This window comes from Lagopus leucura, unplaced genomic scaffold (assembly GCF_019238085.1).
Source record: "Lagopus leucura isolate 7727_CA_CO unplaced genomic scaffold, USGS_WTPT01 Super-Scaffold_100002, whole genome shotgun sequence".
In the NCBI taxonomy this organism is placed as follows: domain Eukaryota; kingdom Metazoa; phylum Chordata; class Aves; order Galliformes; family Phasianidae; genus Lagopus; species Lagopus leucura.
In genome coordinates, this window is record NW_024962263.1 from 19,712,629 (window position 1) to 19,731,837 (window position 19,209).

At 43.9% G+C, this 19,209-nt stretch overlaps 2 protein-coding genes across 2 annotated transcripts in view; both read left to right on the forward strand.

Annotated features, from left to right (window-relative positions):
* Positions 1–1,945, forward strand: part of MYO10 (myosin X) — a 150,920-nt gene extending 148,975 nt beyond the window's left edge. Inside the window, exons 40-41 of the mRNA XM_042869024.1 lie at positions 45–236; positions 521–1,945. Of these exons, the coding sequence (XP_042724958.1) occupies positions 45–236; positions 521–631 (303 nt within the window). The 3' untranslated portion in view covers positions 632–1,945. The remainder of the gene's footprint in view (positions 1–44; positions 237–520) is intronic.
* Positions 1,946–12,421: 10,476 nt separating this feature from the next.
* The window catches only part of RETREG1 (reticulophagy regulator 1), a 60,521-nt gene continuing 53,733 nt past the window's right edge, over positions 12,422–19,209 (forward strand). Inside the window, exon 1 of the mRNA XM_042869123.1 lies at positions 12,422–12,666. Within this exon, the coding sequence (XP_042725057.1) occupies positions 12,422–12,666 (245 nt within the window). The remainder of the gene's footprint in view (positions 12,667–19,209) is intronic.

A 19,209-nucleotide genomic window follows, 5' to 3' on the forward strand; every position in this document is an offset into this window, starting at 1 on the left:
GTCCCTCTGTTACCTTCACTTTTAATTTACATCCTTTCCTCTAGTGCAAAGAAGGGGGATTCCCACAAGAGCTGTGGCTCGGAGTCAGCGCTGATGCGGTTTCTGTCTACAAACGTGGGGAAGGGAGGCCTCTGGAAGTGTTTCAGTATGAACACATCTTGTCATTCGGAGCACCGCTTGCCAACACCTACAAGATCGTGGTGGATGAGAGAGAGCTGCTTTTTGAGACTAGTGAGGTAAGAGCAAGAAGGCATTTTCTTCTACTACTCTAGTCTGCCTATTCAGATAGTCAGACTACTTCGTAATTAAAGAATTTGCTGCAGATGTTACCAGGTTTTTTAAAGATTCCTGTAAAGCTAAAAGGAAGACATAGTGAGACGGATAGAAATACTCAGCGTTTCTGTTTAGCTGCAAGAGACTTTTGTTGAAAGCTCAACGGTTTTATATTAGTGTATAAAGGAATTCATTCACATAGGATCGCCTCACTCAGGACTCGATGCTCTTTCTATTCTCTTGGCAGGTTGTTGACATTGCAAAGCTGATGAAAGCTTACATCAGTATGATTGTGAAAAAACGCTACAGCACCTCTCGATCAGTGAGTAGCCATGGAAGTCAGGGCAGCTCCAGGTGAAAACGAAACCAGTTCTGCTGTGCTCTAAACAGAACAGATTGCTGCTTGGCCTCAAGATGACCTGGCGATACTGATCACATCTGTTGACAAGCTAACCAAGTACCTGAATTTCCAAGGAAAATACCTTCCAGCCTTCTTTTTAGAAAGACCACAGGGTGAGGAGGGAAAAGTCAGCTGAAATACTCACTGGCAGTTCCACGTACTGGAACTGCTGGCTTGTTGAAAGCTCCCCAACGCATTATTACCTTCAGTTGATGTAACAGATGCCTTAAGACTTGATCCACTGCAACACAAGCAGTATTAAGTGCCTTATGACATTAAACCTGCCTTGTATTGACCTAAAATTGCTGGTAAAAATCAAGGGGAATTTTTTTGCCCTTACAGAACACTGAAAACAAAGTTGTATTCATCCATTCTGCACTAACTTACTGGTCTGCATATATGTGGGAAGAGGGAGGGGAGAAGAGCAAGGTATATTTTTTTTGGAGAGCTGCTGGCAGCCTTCCTGAGAGATGCCAACACTTAGTTTCCCCTTGCCTCCACTGATGTGCACGTTGCACATGCCTATTTGAGCTGTTGGTAAATTTGACTAATTTTATTCTGTATTTCGTAAGTCCTTCAGAGCAAAGGGAATAAGTATGTGCAATGGTGTAAACAGTCTTTCTGTACATTTTAATAGTTCAGAGCTATAGTTGTTACAATTGTATGGTTACTTTATAAGCAGTTTTATTAACAGGTAAATTCCAAAATTTTCTTACATTGATTTTACTGTTGCAAATATATGTTACCATATGAGTAGCAGAAGCCTGCATTCTGTATCTGCTGTATTATAGAGATGTAGCTGAGAATATTTATAGACTACCCTAATACAGAAATACAGTTATCAGCTCCAGTACTCCATCATGTCAGCTTAAGTTTTTAATATTCTCTTTTAAAGGCACCGCTCACTTACAATCGTGGCTGGACTCTCAGAGGTCGGAGCCATTCAGAGTTGAGTAGAGAATGCAAAGATGTACAACGCAACTGCTTTAATGTGGAGTTCTCTATTTTTACCTGGTTGCCTAATGAAGGTTCTTGACAGTGCCCTGTAAATACTTTGGGGAATATCAGCTAATAGTACGCTGATTTTGGACTTCTATTTTTGTACAGAAATACTGTAATATAAAGCAAAACTTTGATCAAAGGTATCTTTTAATTCACAGGGAAAAAAAAAAAAACTGAAAAATTGTACTGTTATTAAAAAAGCTCAGCCTTTAAGGAATTATGCCTACTTACTCAAAAACAGAAAGTCCAGCAATAAAGAAAATGTATGTATTGTCTTTTGTTTTCACTCTGTACCGCGTTGGATTTGCAGCAAACCCTTAATTTTGCCAAGCCAAGAACACAGTGTGACTCCATATGTGCTTTTCTTGAAAAACGTGTTTGTGCTGTGTTGAGAAGTTCCCATCTGCTCAAAAAGACCTACTTGATCAAGATACATGTCAGTTACACAAAAACAACAAAAAGGAAGGACTGCTGAGCAATCCCACTCCACAGGCAATATGCAAGTAAAGCTTTTGCTATTTGCATAGCCACAACGTAAGCTAGCTGTTTTTTATTAGCCACCTACAGTACATGCACATAACATTGGAGGCTACAGGGCTTGCTGCTCTTAGCAAGGCACCCTTGGAGTAACACAAAATATAGTTTTCAGCCAGCACAGCAAGAGGATTTAGTTTTGTCCAAGTGCTGCTTATGAACACGCTCAGGTAAGTTCCTGCCACAACAATATTATTGATGGGAGTTTTTATGTTTGTTTGTTTATAAAAGAAAAAGGAGGGGGACATCAGAAGCTGTTCAGTCAAGCCTCAGCATCCACCCAGGTAAATGGCAGGATGAAGTGGCAGCTGAAAAGCAAATGCAATCATGCATCAGCCTATTAGCACACCAGTATCCCAACGCCTTGGAGCTGGCTGTGCCTCAGTCCCACTCATGTCCTCGGGCTTCAGTCTAAGATGCACTTTCCCTCCTAATACATATACATTCCATTTGTAAGGGTGCCAGAATTCTTAATAATCTTAATTATACAAGTTATGCACAGGAAATTGCTACACCCAAGAAGTGTTGCATCAGAAACCTAGGTGCCAAGCCCCACATTTCTGAGACGTACAGCTCTAACAGCAGGTACGTGCAGGTTTGTGCCAGTACAAACACCTAACAGACATGCTACCCAGCGGGAAGGAGACCTTACAGCGACTCAGGCAGAGCAGTGGGAATTTCTTGGATGCAGACAACCTCTAGTTCTCATAGGACATGCGCTCCAGATCACCATTTACAGCTCTGCCAATGAAGTATGGAAGAGTACCAAGCAAATAATGAATATAAGTAATTCTGTACATCGTTCAGCCCTAGAAGTGTGTTTCATTGTCTGCAGATACAAACAAGCTGGAACACAGCAGCTGCAAGGTGGGGGAGGTTGCAGAGACAGGTATTTGGAGTATGTCAACAAGACTTTACATCCATCCTTATTTCTTTCAAACTACAGTTTTTCATTCCAGTTAAATTCACATTGCAAGCAAACACCTACAAAGCTTTTATCTTGAAGGAATCCATGTAGAAAATCTCCTACAACACATTGCAGTGGACACCAGGCCTTTGGTATGACACATCGAGACTGCAAATACTATGGCAGCCATGGGAACCAAGCAGAAGCAGCAGTGATCCAAAGGAATCAACCACTGGAGTGGTTCCAACTGTAGTACAAGCTTATCTGTATCAGAACAGGAAGGTGGAGTCCCTTCTTCATTGCTGCTGTCCAACAGACATTTGATTAGGACAAGCTACATCTACTCAGGCTGTTTCTTAGACATACCAACATCTTCATTCGTCGTGGGCAGCCATGAAATGAAAAATGCATGAAATATGAGTGGGTTTGGAGAAAGGGGATACCAATAAAATAAACCCACTCCTCCTTCCTAATATATAGTGATAATTAGTAGTTGCATCATCTTCCAGCCTTCATTTACAAGACTACCCAAGCTGAAACTTTCTTTAAACCAACTTCTCTCAAAAGCATGTTCTTTGTTCCCCTTCATCAGCCTTATAGCATTTTCCAACATCTGATAAAGATGATAGAGAAATAGACCTGTGCAGTGTCCTAAACTCCTTATGGTTGCTTTGTAACAACAGTATTCTTATCTACTGCAATTACTTTACCTACCTTACTTGCCTTTTTGATAGTGACACGCCTTTAGTTCTTCATTGGAATTTTATATGCATAAAGATGAAAGGGGAACAAAGTGCCAAATGCAGTCAACTGACAAGCCTTCAACTTACTCCATAAATTCTTAAAATTAGTTCATAAGTAATATTTTTTCATTGTTTTTCACATCTCATTTCTCTTACTCCATCCATAAGATCATCTGGTCCTCTCCGCAGAAAGCCACAGTGAATGACAAGCACTTTTCCAGGCCTCCAACCATCTATTCCCAAGTGAAATTCCTTGGTCCTTCCCCAGAGAACACTGACAGTCCCCAGCCTCAGGAAGCCTTAGCAGAGCAGACTTGGCAGCACGCTGCCTGACAGCAGTGGGCAGTGCAGTTCTGGCTATTCACACATTCAATGCATGAAGTCATTACTGACTCTCTCATACACATTCAAACAGCAAATCCATATAAGGGGTTACAGTAATTTGGTCCAGAATTAGATAGATGAAAATCAATTAATGTTATTAAACTTCTACATCGTGATTAAACAGGCAAGACATTTTGGAGTTGAACAACACCTATGAATTGTTGCATAATTATTTCATGAGGTGGCTGAAAAGTATGATTTCTAGGCTAAAAACATCTGTTTTAAGTGGTTTCTTAACAGGTTTCAACTGTAGCCTGTGAACATACATTTTCTTCCAGAAAATCCTTTGTCTCGGATCCTAGACAGTTACATCGAAGTATTTTCTTTGATCCAATTGTATTATCCAAGCAATGGTGCAACCCCACATCAACAACTCAGAAAGTGGAAATGTGCATTGTTATGTTAGCTCAGTTCTGTAAAACCAGAAAAGAATACTGCATTTGAGAAAGGAGCATTTACTATTGCTGTCACACATATTAGCCATGCGGAAAGAAGTACTTCATGCAGGGGTGTGAGAGGATCCTGACAGAAGAAAAAACTAAAACTGCCCAATAAGCATACGTGTATCCTTTACTTCATAGTGGGTTACAGCTGGGAGTTCATTGGCATTGAGAAGCAGCATAACCTAGTGGAGAAGGAAAAAACTACCAAGCCTAACAGTTCTGCGTAAGAAACAGCATCAACGTTAACACAATTGTGTCAATTCTTTGCTCTTATTTTTTCTATTGTACTACCTTGCTTTAGCTTATAGGGCCAATGGGTCCAATGAATTCAAGCTGCCCAACGAACATTTCATTGTTACAAGAGAAAAGATGGAGAAGTCTGGACTGGGAAGCTCCAATTTCACTTACTATGCTGTGCATATAAATTTTTCCCATACATGTACATCTGTGCACACATAATGTTAAAAATACCAAGTATTCATTTCATCCTACCAACAAATATTGTCTACCACAACCCAGAGTAATTACATGTACTCTAAGCTGTCTCATAACCTCAGACAACGAATCATTTCATTTTAAGGTCGCACACAAGCTTTTGCAAGCACAGACTTCTCTTAAGATTTGTTTTAGAAATCAGCCACGGCTTTGATTTGTAAATTACAAGTTTTTGTGCTTTTCATTATTTATATTGGGAAAGTACCTGGGAAATCTGATTGAGATTGCACCCTGTTTATTATTTTTGGCACCGTGCAAACAGACATTATGAGGTCAGTGAAGACTTTAATCTGCAAAAACTTCAATCAAATAGAGAAGACAAAGAGCAGGTCAGGAAGACACAAGGAAGCAATGCAATTTTCCCCTCAGCAGGACAACAGGGATGCTGAAGTTAGAAGGAAGTGAAGCCATCCAGAGGCACCTTGACAAACTTGAAAAGTGAACCCATGTGAACCTAATGAGGTTCAACGTAACGAAGTGCAAGGTTTTGCACTTGGGTCAGTGGCCACAGATATCTATACAGACTGGGAGATGAACTCTTTGAGAGTAGCCCTGAAGAGAAGGACCTGGGGGTCCTGGTGGATGAAAAACAGAACGTGAGCCAGCAGTGTGTGCCTGCCTGTCAGAAGGCATCCTGGGTTCTGTAAGAAGAGGGGTGCCCAGCAGGGACAGGAAGGTGATTGTTCCTCTCTACACTGCCCTCATGAGGCCCCATCTGGGGTACTGCATCCAGGTGTGGGGCCCCCAGTACGGGAAAGATGTGGAGTTGTCGGAGGGAGTCCAGAGAAGGGTCACAAAGATGATCAGAGGGCTGGAGCACCTTCCCTACGAAGACAGGCTGAGGGAGCTGGGCTTGTTCAGCCTGGAAAAGAGAAGGCTGCAAGGAAACCACCACCACTGCTGATAACAAAGTGTTAGGCTTTGTTTCTTTAAATTATTTTCTTCCATAAATTGTCCTTTTTTAGATAAAGAAGGATGAGCAAATTTATTAGCACGACAGAAGTAAAAATTAGTAGGCACTAAGCAGAATACGGTCCTCCTCAATAAGAAGGCCTCATTGACTAATGTTCTTGAAAAACATAACTTCAGACAAGATATACTATACTGCATTTGACACACAACAGTGCTTCAAAAACAAAGAAGCCAGATGCAAAGCTGATGGCTGAAAGAAACAGCAGAGGGCAGCCTCTGAAAGCATTTCTGGGAGGTGACAGACATTCTCTCAATTGTGGCTCTGAATTTCCCTGCATTTCCTTCAGCTACTATCAGTTACAACAACTGAAATATATCTGTAGTGAAGCCCAAGACCTGGAATATTAGCTGAATCCTGTGTTTCAGAAGCACATGGCAGGGGATGAAAGTGGAATAGGACATTTAGTGCCTGCCTTTTTAATAGATACACACACTTACATGTAAAATCCTTCAGTAGATACAACACAGACCTAACTGCGCGGTGCAGTAACGTAGGACAGCAATGAACACATTCCTGCTATCTGTTTTAAGATTATGGTACATTCCATTTAAATAAAAGAATAAATGTTTTGCAATAGAGAGACCTCTTAGATGCTGAAAAGCTCAGAGGGTGGGCATCAAAGGTGAAAAACTCTCCTTACAGGAGAGGCTGAAAGAGCTGGGTTTGTTCGCTCTTGAAGACAAAAGGTTCATAGAATCATAGAATGGTTTGAGTTGGAAGGGACCTTTAAGATCACGTAGTTCCAAATGCTCTGCTATAGGCATGGATACCTCACTCTAGACCAGGTTGCTCAAAGCCCCATCCAGCCTGGCCTTAAGTGCTTCCAGGCATTCCAGGAGTGCTTCCGCAGCCTCTCTAGGCTATCTGTTCCAGTGTATCACAGAATCATAGAATCATAGAATTGCTCAGGTTGGAAAAGACCTTAAAGATCATCAAGTCCAACCGAAACCTAACCATACTACCCTAACTCTAACAACCCTCTGCTAAATCATGCCTTTGAGCACCACATCCGAACAGTTTTTTAACAAATTCAGGGATGGTGACTCAACCACCTCCCTGGGGAGCCTATTCCAGTGCTTAACAATCCTCACAGTAAAGGATTTCTTCTTGATAGATCTAGTCTAAATCTACCCTCTTCCACTTTAAAGCCATTTCTCCTCATCCTGTTGCTACATGGCCTTATAAGCCTCTTCCCAGCTTTCCTGCAGGCCTCTTCAGGTACTGGAATGCCATCAGAAGATCTTCCCAGCACCTTCTCTTCTCCAGGCTGAAAAGCCCCAGCTCTCTCAGCCTATCCTCGCAGGGGAGGTGCTCCAGCCCTCTGATCATCTTTATGGCCCTCCTCCGGATCTGCCCCAACAGCTCCATGCCCTTCTTGTGTTGGCGGCCCCAGAACTGGAAGCATTACTCCAGATGGGGTCTCACCAGAGCGGAGAAGCAGAATCACCTCGTTTCTCTTGATGCAACCCAGGATATAGTTGACCTTCTGGGCTGTAATCACACATTGCTGGCTCTTGTTGAATCTTCCTTCAACTGACTCTCCCAAATCCTACTCCTCAGGGCCGCAGTCAAGCCAGTCTCTGCCTAATTTGAGACTGCATCAAGCCAGATGCAAGACCTTGCACTTGGTTCATGGGGATCTACTTGTCAAGTATCTTGTGTATGGTTATAGAGCAGACAGTCAGTCCTTCTCTTGGAGGGTGCACAGAAGACAAAAGAGAGGTAATTAACAAAAATTACAGAATTAGAAATTTTGAATAGGTAATAAAAGATTCTTCACAATGAAGGGGCCAAACACTGGAGCAGGCAGCCCAGAGCACTGTGCAGTACCTACAACCCTTGGAGATATTCAGAGAAAACATGGGCATGACATGAAGCAACCTGACATGGACAACTACAAAGGTGTTTTGAGTAATTATCCATGTGGGGAGAAAGGTCAGGCCAAACGTCTTCCAGATGTTCCTTCCAAGCTAACTTACTGTTTGATTCTGCGATGAAACAAAGCAAACAGAAAACAAGCTTAAAAGGAGAGGTAAACCTAGACAACAGGTGGCAGACCTATGGAACTACTTGACACTGTTGCATTCAAGAACATAAATTCAAGGAGCACTTGGAAGAGAAGTGCAGTAGGGAATTACTAAACAGACCAGCTGTGTTTGGCTCAAAGCACTGTCAGAACAGAAGACAGGCTGAGAGAGAGTGAAAGAGATGAACAAAATGTTGTGCTCTGTTGTTCTGTAGTTCGATTTTTGTTGTCTTCATTTCTGAGAAGTGCCTGTTCTTAATAGCTATTAAAAAGAAACAAACTGGAGAATACAGAACAGACTTTTTAAAAGTCATTTTTTAACTATGTTAAACAATATGCGTAGCGTATCAAGGCTCTTGTTTACCTCTCGAGATCTGTCCTTGTCATTTGGATTAGATTCCGAATTTTTAATAGATCTCAGGAGGTAAATAAGAACCTCAGTCATTCATGTTTTGTCAGATTGTATGCTTAATATACTTTCACTCGTTAATAAATGTTCTTTTTTAATTAAAGACGTGTCTTGCTTTTGTCCTTAACCTGATTTTCATTGGTTTTAAAATCATCAATATAACTGGTTGTGACAAACATTTGTAATTACCTAATGGGGCAGCAATTTAGGCTGGAAAGAGATTTTTGACCCTGATATCAGACCAGAAACAGTCCTTAGTTCCACACAATATCTTTTTCCGGATGTGTGATTCGACAACATACTCACACCTCATACAATGGGGAGACAGTGAAAAAGATAGATAGCCATCAAAGCTTTTAAAGTATCAGATTCATTGAGTATGGAATTCAACTGTGACAGCAAGAATTGAGAGTCTTCTTTGGATTCAGTTTATTGTCAGTGGTGAAAGACTAACTACGTTAGTTACAAAGAAAAATTACTCTGTGTATAATTTTTCATAGAAAAAAAAGATCATTTTCAATACATCAGGTCTAAAGGCAGCTCCTAGTAGGTCAGCATCCAGACCAATTCACTGCGCTGCACAAGAACTTATTCAGGGGCTAAACTTCAAACTTTTCAGAAAATGTTGTCAGTTTGTCTATAAATATCAAGCTATGCATTTTCCGCTGAAGATATTTTTGATTATTGCATATCATTTTGAGCTGGAATCCTGAAATCAACATTGTTACTCCATGCTGACATGAGAATTTTCAGACACATTTCAGAAGCATTAGAAGGCTTTGATAACTGTAAGCTCCTTCCATGCAACCATTTAGAAATCTTTCTCCTCAGGCTTCATCCATCATTTACACCACAGTCCTTGACACCAGAACTGCACTCCCTATTCTAATTCTGCATGCTGCTGTGCACTGGGTACCAATCCTAGATTTTTCCTGCACAGATAGCACACAGACCTTTTAAACTCAAGCAGTCAAAACATCAAACTATAGACAGATCAAGGCCAGAGAGCATATTTACTGCCACATTTAACATCTAAAATGCAGTGCTTCACAAATGAATGAGCCATCTTTTCTCTCACACTGATGTTTATACCAGAGTGCTTTCAGTAAGTTCAGTCACATAAATCAGACCAAGCTCAGTCGTATAAATCACACCACTAACTATCAACAGTGGAAAAGAAAAGCTGTCATCCATCAGTACACGAGGCATGTTTTCCATTAGCTAAATAACAGAAACTATTCTGGAAGATTTTTTCACTAATTTCCATTCATAACCTTTATGGCATAGGTCAGGAAAGCAGAGGCCTGTAGTGCAGAACGGAAGCAATTTTAATCAAGATATGGAAGAGTTGTGTACCTATAGCCCGCCCTGTCCTCTGAAGCCACCCTTCATCATTCCTGTTTCCTGGGGAGCAGGGGATCCTTGAACTCCTTGTGTATGATTTAATCAAAGGGACAGTGATGTGATGTCTAAGTGCAGGGGCATTCAATCATATTCCAATCTTTTTAAAAAGCATGGAATATCGGACAGGGTTACTTACCTAAAATCTGCCACGGCTGTAATCCGTAGGGCCATAGGACTATAATGCCTTTATCAGCATTTCACAAATTCAATACAAACTAAGAGCTAATGTTGGTTAAACTCAAATTTAAATACTTTAACCCAAGGGTGCTTTCTGTGGCTACCTATCCCACACTCACTTTACAGTGCATGAGGAACACCTGACTTCTATCCCAGCTTATCTCGTAGCTGTTTGGAGTCAGTTAGACTTAGATCCTGAATAGGTCAGCCCACAATACCAAAATAACTGAATGCTGGCAAGGGAAAGATAGCTGCTACTGGTTAAGCTGGGGAAGGTTTGATAGTATATTATAGACAGTACTAACCACAACAAGCAGCTTGGCACACACAACAAATCATCCTAAAATGGCTTCAAAGAAGAACTGCTTTTCCTCCTTGACAGAGGTCCCTATTTTTACTCCCACATACTCATAAAATTGCCTCTACTCCCACTCCCCAAAAGAGGCATCCACTGCACCCTACAAACCAGCAGAGGTGCTGGAGCAGCATTAGAGAGCTCAGCAGCTAAACAGCAGCCTGCATCCCTATGAGACAGCTGCCTATTTGCCAGCACTGGAAGGGCACGCTGTCTTGAAGTCTTTTTAGGGCAAAGTTCCATCCATCAGCAAAGGGTTGAAGCAAAACAACAAAGTATTTGTTGCCCCAGCCTTGCTGAAGCTCCTTCCCAGGCCTTACTTTTCCATCCATGTGTTGTTGGGTTACAAGGAAAGCCTGCCTCTTTCCTTTTACTCTCTCAGACCTTCATAAACAATACCTAATCACTTTCATACACTCACAGGCACGTGGAATCATAAGCAACAGAACTCCCTCCCAAGGTCATCTGCTTAAACCTCACAGAAAATCTGGAAACCCGCATTCAATCACAGCTGAACCTACTGTTCAATCTTTCTTTACCTCAGAGAAATAAAACGTATGTTCACCTCTAAGTGAACAGGGCTACTTTTGCTGCACTGGTCAAGTGAAGGAGGGTGTGTACCCAATTAAGCTTGAAATAGATGTTAATCTACAAACCAAAATTACTGTATTTCTGTGAGTTTTCACTGCAGGAGCCAAGTATTGAATGAGTTACCAGATTTCATGCAGCTTACACTGACAGACACGTTCTTTGAATCCCATGCATGCACTGGTACAGGTTGGGGGATGAGCTGCTGGAGAGGAGCTCTGCGGAGAAGGACCTGGGTGTCCCGGTGGATGACAGGTTGGCCATGAGCCAGCAGTGTGCCTTTGTGGCCAAAAAAGCCAACGGCGTCCTGGGATGCATTAAAAAGAGCGTGGCCAGCAGGTCAAGGGAGGTGATCCTCCCCCTCTACTCTGCCCTGGTGAGGCCTCATCTGGAGTAATGCATCCAGTTCTGGGCTCCCCAGTACAAAAAAAGAGGAAAAACTACTACTTGGAAAGAGTCCAGCAGAGGGCCACGAAGATGGTGAAGAGCCTGGAGCATCTCCCCGATGAGGAAAGGCTGAGTGAACTGGGTCTGTTCAGCCTTGAGAAAAGAAGACTGAGAGGGGACCTGATCCAGGTCTATAAATATCTAAGGTGTGGGGGGCAGAATGGCGAGGCCAGACTATTTTCAGCAGCGTGTGGAGACAGGACAAGGGGAAACAGCCAGAAACTGGAGCATAGGAAGGAGCATCTGGAGGTCCCTCCCAACCCCTATGAGATTTTGCCTGTTCAGCAATTGATGCTCAAGGGATGTATCTCAGCAGTTATGCTTTCTGGCGTTTGAAGCTGGCCTCGTCCTGTGTAACAAGATGGAATCACCTCAAGTTGCGCCAGGCGAGGTTCAGCTTGGATATTAGGAAAAAGTTCTTCTCAGTGAGCGGTGAGAGCAGGGAACGGCTGCACAGGGAGGCGGTGGTGTCACCACCCCTAGGCGTGTTCAAGAAACACGGCGATATGACACTGACAGACGTGGTTTAGCGGGCATGGTGGGGATGATTTAATGGTTGGACTGGATATTTTAACAGTCTTTTCCAACCTAAACGGCTGTATGACCCGGAGGGCAGCAGAGACCGCGCGTCAGGCTGGCGACTGGAGGCCGGCGGCTAGCGGCCACCCGCCACCCTCAGCCCCGCCCTCCCCACGCACCTGTCACGCGCACGCGCAGCCCCTCGTGACACCTGCCGCGGTGACGTCAGCGCCTCCGATCGGGGTGGGGGCACGGGGAGGGAACGGTTGTCCCGCTCCGCCCCGCCTCCCGCCCGGCCCGGCCCGGCCCAGCCCAGCCCGGCCCGGCCGCTGCCACCCAGCCATGGCGAGCGCGGCGCCCGCGCGGCCGCGGCAGCCGGAGACGGGTGGGGAGAGCGGCGGCGGGAGGGAGCGGCCGGAGAGTCCGCGGGATGCAGACCCGGCAGAGGTGTCGGGCGGGGCCGGGGCGGCGGCGGCTCTGCTCGGGGAGACGGGTCTGGCGGTGGGCTGCTGCATCGCCGCGGCGCTGAGCTGGGAGCGGCCCCTCCACAGCCTGGGCGGCTTCGTCTGCGCCAACCTGCTCTTCTGGTGAGCGCGCCGGGCGCGGGGGGACGCCCTGCCGGGGGACAGCACGGCCCTCATCCCCGCCCCGGGAGGAGCCTGGGCCGCTCCCGCAGCCCTCGGGTCTCCGAGGGCCTGTCCGCGCCGTCCCCGTCCGTGATCGCGGAGCAGGTGCGGCTGAGCGGTGGGCCTCCGCTGCCGTGCGGTTGTGACGGCTGGCGGTGTGGGGCCCGCGGCCGGCGCCGTGCTGCTGCGGGGTGCCTTCCCTCAGGGCTGGGTTTGATGCGTGTGCTGCTCCCCGTCGGCGGCCCTGATGGAGGGGTGGCGGTGGGAATGTTGCTGCAGAGTACCAAGCCTGCCTTTCCGGCTAAAGTTTTTTTAGTAGGGTGTAGTTTGGTTGACAAAACTCTGGAATTCACAGGCATGGCTTCGTTGTTACATTTGCAGCACATCTTCTGATTATTTTTATAGAGAAAAAAAAAAAAAAAAGCTTGCCTATCTTTGTGAAATTTCTTCAGAAGTTCCCCATGGCCTTAGAGAGGTTTATGTGTTAGGACTCCGTGTAATGGTACAGCTGAGACCCTGAGACTGACTCCTGTAAGGACAGACTGAAGAAGCCGGGGGTGATAGCTTAGAGAAGAGACCTCGTCACAGCCCTCCAGTACTTGAAGGGAGCTGATAAACAGGAGGGAGACTGGCATGGGCAGATAGTGACAGTGTAAGGGGGAGCAGTTTAGAAGTAAAAGAGAAGAAACTTAGATTAGATGTCAGGGAGGTTTTTCTCTGAAAGGGCGGTGAGGCACTGGCACAGGTGCCCATAGAAGCTGTGGTGCCCCATCCCTGGAGGCACTCAAGGCCGGGTTGGATAGGGCCCTGGGCAGGCTGACCCAGTGGCTGGCAGCCCTGCCCATGGCACGGGGTTGGGGCCGAGCGGGCTTTGAGATCCCTTCGGACTTGAATCCTGATTCTGTGAACTTGAACTGTGTTTCCAGTGCTTGAGCTTCCTCCTTTCTTCTCCAATGAACGAGAGGCAAACAAGCAAATAAGTGGATTAACTGCAAACTCCACCTAGTGCCCCATAACTCTAGTGATGATCCAGGTCACACAGAATTTTCTGAAGCTTCACACTGCACGAGAAAATATCTGTGCAGATATTTCCAAAACCACTTCATCTTCTCAAATCCTGGGAGCAGCATGTGTGTGATGTGTAATCTAAGTTGACTTTTGTTATCAGTCTTGCTCTTAAGTGTCCTTGGTAAGTCCTTTCACTGGGAAATTTATGTGGTTCAGCTCTCAGAGCTCACCTGTTCTGACAGCAATTTGGAGGATTATAATGCTTTGTGTTTCTTTGAAATTGGCTCTCATAAAAACCAAGGGCAGTGTTTAAGTGGTTTCATTTCTGTGCCTCAGTGAGTAATAGCTGCTGGACAATGTTTGCTGTTCTTTTGTCTACGCGTATAGTGCATGCAGTGTATAACGTGTACAGAAACTCTCACTGGTCCTACTGCAACCTGTGGAGTGACTTGTGATTGAAGTTATTTTGTCAGGATTTGTAGCTCACTCTACTTTCTTAGTGTCAAAATGAGTCAGGATGAAACAAAGTCAGTGGAAGGATTGCTTTTATTTTGGTGATATCTCTGTCCCTCCTTGAAAACCTCATTCCTCATGCCAGGGAACCTGAGAGACAAAGTGGGGAGTTATGCAGTGAAATTCTTTGGTTTGAGACTGAAGAACATCAGGAATGATCTCATCAGCAAGCCTCTGAAAGCTGACACTGAAAATTAAACACTGATTTAAATCTGGTCTCGCATTTCTCTCCCTTGTTATGTTGGCATCATGTATCTGCAGCACAGTGTGCTTGCTGCCTCTGCTTCCCTCTGGAGCTCCAGTCCAGCTGGTCAGCCTGGTTGCTGTGACTCAGCTCCAGCCAGAACACAGTGCTGGGTGTGAGTGGAGCCCAGCTGCCTGCAGAGCCTGTCTTCACAGCGCTCAGAGCTGACAGCACTCGGGGCTGGAGGAGCACTGCCAGTTAGTGCCTCAGCACTGCTCTCCTGTGCCTGGAATACCCCCCATCCCTCTGCAGAGGTGCTTGTGATCTCAGGGCATAGGGCCTCGGTTCTCCTCAAGATTAAGGGCTCCTCAAGATTGAGAGAAGTGCAGAAGGATGGCTGGGGGCTTCTTTTGTTGTATCAGCAGTATTGGTAGTGCAAGGAGGAGGAACAGGTTGTGAAGTTTAATTTCAGCGCTTTGCAATTGTTGGAAGGATAATGATGGTTCCTTCCTCCCACCCATTTAATTCTGGGGGGACAGTGTCTTTCCTCTGTTACTCTAGTTCTTGGATATATGTTTGTTATTCAGAGCCCTTTGTGCACGAACTGTTGCAGTATGAGCTGCTGAGGGTTAGCAATTTCTCTATCTCATCACAAAACCTTGGTTATATTTGATGGTAACATCTTCCCTCTGAGAAATCTTTCATCCAGATGCTCTATATGAATGCATTTTTGATATTTACTACTGAAATAGCATTCTTGTGGTACAAGAAATTTGCTAATTTAATTTCACCATGTTTTCCAAAGCTCCTTTATTTTGAATATCGCAAATAAATCGTCGTGGACTGTTTAACGAGGCATAAAGCGCGTCGTTCTTGTTAGCGACTGATGGATGTTCTTGGACTGCAAATTACTCTGACATTTTTTTTGTTTCCTGGGATTTCTCATGCAAAGACTGCACTGAACTTCAGACCCAGCTTATGCAGTTTGCTTTGCTTCTGCTGCAGGTAGTTTGTAAAGTCAAAATGCCACATAAAGAAAATAAGGGTGTTTTTTTTTTTTCCATTTTATACAAATAGCATACATAGAGCAGGCATGCTCTGTGCTGGTGCCACAAGTTTAGTGCAGGCATCTGAAGCCCCAGCTGATAACTTTCAGTCTCAGGACTGATCTTAGACAAACATTAACTGTTGATCTTAGGTTTTGGTCTAGAATCTTAGCTAAATTATTACCTTCTGTGTGTATTGGGAGGGGTGGATAGTGCCATTTTTCTGTTTTATTCTCCCAGTGTGTCGTTTTCTTGAAGTGTTTTAATACTTACCCAACTTGCTTTGAGACTTGCTTTTGAATTGTTTCTTACTTGAAATCTCTGCTTGGTAATGACAGTGGTTACTGTGGAAAGATCTCAACTTTTTCATTCCTTAATTTATTGTTGTGAAGTAGAAAAAGCATTCTGGCTCGGCGTGTATTTCAAGTGTTGGCCTGCAAACTGTAAATATTGTCACTGCTTCATCTTGATGGATAACTTACCTTTAAAGCAAGGTGGAGTTGGTGGACTTGGGAATCTCACTTTTATTCTCAGGTAGACTTTAGGGAGCTCACTGCTTACAAAATACAACTTTCCTCTTGGTCTTGTTTGTATCAGGAAGCATTTCTATGCTGGTGATGTTATTCCTAGGAGGCTGATGAGGTGATGGCTGGTGTTGTTGTCGGTGTAGTGGTACTGCCTGGGGGTTGTTTGCCCCCACCTGTTTGTGTGGAGCTTTTCTTAATGATGATTCTCTTGGAACTTCTTGTACAAGGAGTACAAGAGGATGTAGCTTTTGCCCATCCAAGCTGTATTACCAACTCTGTATTATCAATGTGCCACCAGAGCGTAGAATAATAGAATGGTTTGGGTTGGAAGGGATCTTTAAGATCATCCAGTTCCAGCCCCCCTGTTAGAGGGAACCTCCCTCTACACCAGGTTGTTCAAAGCCCCATCCAGCCTGGCCTTGAGTGCTTCCAGGGATGGGGCATCCACAACCTCTCTGGGCAACCTGTTCCAGCGTCTCACCACCCTCACAGGAAAGAATTTCTCCGTGACATCTAGTCTAAATCCACCCTCTTCCGGTTTAAAGCCATTTCCTCCCATCCTGTCACTGCCTGTCCTTATAAAAAGTCCCTCTCCAGCCTTCTGTAGGCCTCCTGCAGGTACTGAAAGACTGCCATTAGTAAGAAATTCAGAGACTGTATCAATTATATTGGCTATCTTTGACTTTTGTTTTCACTTAAACATCTCTGGATTTTTGATGAGTCCAGGTCATGAAAGTACAGGTAGTGATGGTAGACTCCTCGTGCCTTGAATTCAGCTTATACTCTTTCAGAACAGTTTCAGCTGTTTTTAAATCCTTTTCTTGTCGAACGGATGCTTTCCCAAAAGCTTCCCATGCTTTCTGAAGTCAAGTTCATGTTCTGATAGCAGTATAAGCTGGGATTGAATTGTAGGGGCTACTTGTTCTCAGTTGGGCGCCTTTAAGCTTATATTTACTTTTCCAACACACGTTATTAAAATTTTAGAAGGCTTCAAAAGTAAAGTGGAATGGAAGGCTAAATCAGTGTAATTAAGGAAAAAAAGCACCACTATCTCAACAGCTTTTTCATGACAACTTGCATAGTTTTGGCTGAGAGATTGGTTTACTGGAATAAAAATTGACATTGTTTAAGAGCCAGGCTGCGTTACATAAAAAGCCTGGCCACTTGACAGTATTTTTTGAACCACTCAGCAGAAAACAGGATCAATCAGAAAATAAATCAAGGAGGATAATTGAGGAGCTGAGGGAAAGCAAGCATTACTGAATAATTAAGGACCAAATCCAGGATGAGGACTTTACAGAAGATGGAAATCCTAAAGCAAGCAGAATTGCAACACGGCTTGGGTTTGTAGTTCCCTCATGACACAAAGGCATTCTGTGTGTAACAGTAGTTGTGTCGAGAGAGAAATTATATATATATATGTGTGTGTATATATATATATATATATATTGTAGCTCAAGATGACAAGACCCTTAAAATAGCAAGCATAATCCTGAGAACAATAGAAGTTCTGCAGGGATATGCTGTGCTCCATGGGAGATGTTACAGGACTAATGAGAGCATTAGAGAAAAGGAGATTTAGGGCAGTATGGTGGAGGTGGATTTTTTAACATCAAACTGCTGCTACTGCATGAGAAAATGGGATTAAGAGTTCTTCTGGACTTTCCCAGAGTACAGGTTAATTGAGGTCATCTGGGCATGTTTGTACAAGAATAAAGGAAGCCAGGATCTTTGATTTTTGTGTTTAATTCAGCATACTTTTAACTCATGGAAACATCTCCTGTTTTCACTAAAGTAATGTTAGCATTTGATGTCATGATAGGCTCAGAAGATGTTTAGGTCACTTAAACATCCTCCGTTTGAATGCTTTTATGTTAAATGCCTATCTGAATGGAATCGGTTATAGTAAATGTGATGTATAAGCCACAAATATAGTTCTAACTACTGCTTTCCCCCAGGAGGTTTTCCTGCAGACAGTGTGAGGTAACGTTGCAGTGGAGCATTTTGTTATTCATCCTATTTCCCATATCATCATTTTGCTTGCATATTTACTTCTTATAAGTAAGTTTCTCTGTGATGATTGAATGCAGACAGTTTGAAAGGGATTTTTAAATCATATTTTTGCTTAGAGAATTTTTTTTTTTTTTTTTTTTTTTACCTATATATAAGATGAAAATCTTGTTTCCTGTAGTTGGGGTAGAGAGAATAAGCTATTTGAATTCTTATCCTTTGCCTTAGTGACTTTTAGCTAATAGTCGTAATTCTGTAGAAGCGTTCAGCAGTCTTTGCCTTTTGTGCTGCTTCTGCAGGTGGCTGCCAAGTGACAACAGCTTGAGTTGGTGGGAATCTTTCTTACAATGAGAGTTACTTTATTGCTCCTATGAGGAGTTGGGGGAACTGGGTTTGCTTAGCTTGGAGAAGGCTCTGGAGGGACCTCATTGTGGCCTTCCAGTACTTGAAGGGAGCATATAAACAGGAGGGGGAATGACTGTTTACGAGGGTGGATAGTGATAGGACAAGGGGGAATGGTTATAAACTGAGACGGGAGGTTAGGTTAGATATCAGGAGGAAGTTTTTGACACAGAGGGTGGTGACACACTGGAACAGGTTGCCCAAGGAGGTTGTGGATGCCCCATCCCTGGAGGCATTCAAGGCCAGGCTGGATGTGGCTCTGGGCAGCCTGGTCTGGTGGTTGGCAACCCTGCACATAGCAGGGGGTTGAAAATAGATGATCATTGTGGTCCTTTTCAACCCAGGCCATTCAATGATTCTATAATAAGAGACTGAGAAACTTCGGCTTCTTTAGCCTGGAAAAAATGAAGGCTTTGGGGTAATATATCAGCAGTTTTCCAGTATCTGCAAGAGGCTGTAAAGAAGATAGATCCAAGGCTGCTACTGAACTATTGTGGGAAGCTGAGACACCATGGTCATAAAACGACACAGGAGGGAGATCAGCTGTTGCTTCTACAAGATACCGTGTAAATCACCTGTTTGTAGCGTCATAGTAGACTGTAGGTTGGGAAGACAACAGGATTCTTTCTGGAAATAGGTCCAGTTAGGTCAAGTTACTCAGATGGTTTCTTAATCAAATATTAGAGTTCACACTCCCCAGTGATTTGCCCTCTGCTTACTATCTCATTAGCTCTTCCATTTGGTTGCTCTAAATGTCAGCCAAAGGATGTCTCACAGGTGAGACCACTGCTGCCCAGGTGAGAGGTCTGAGGCA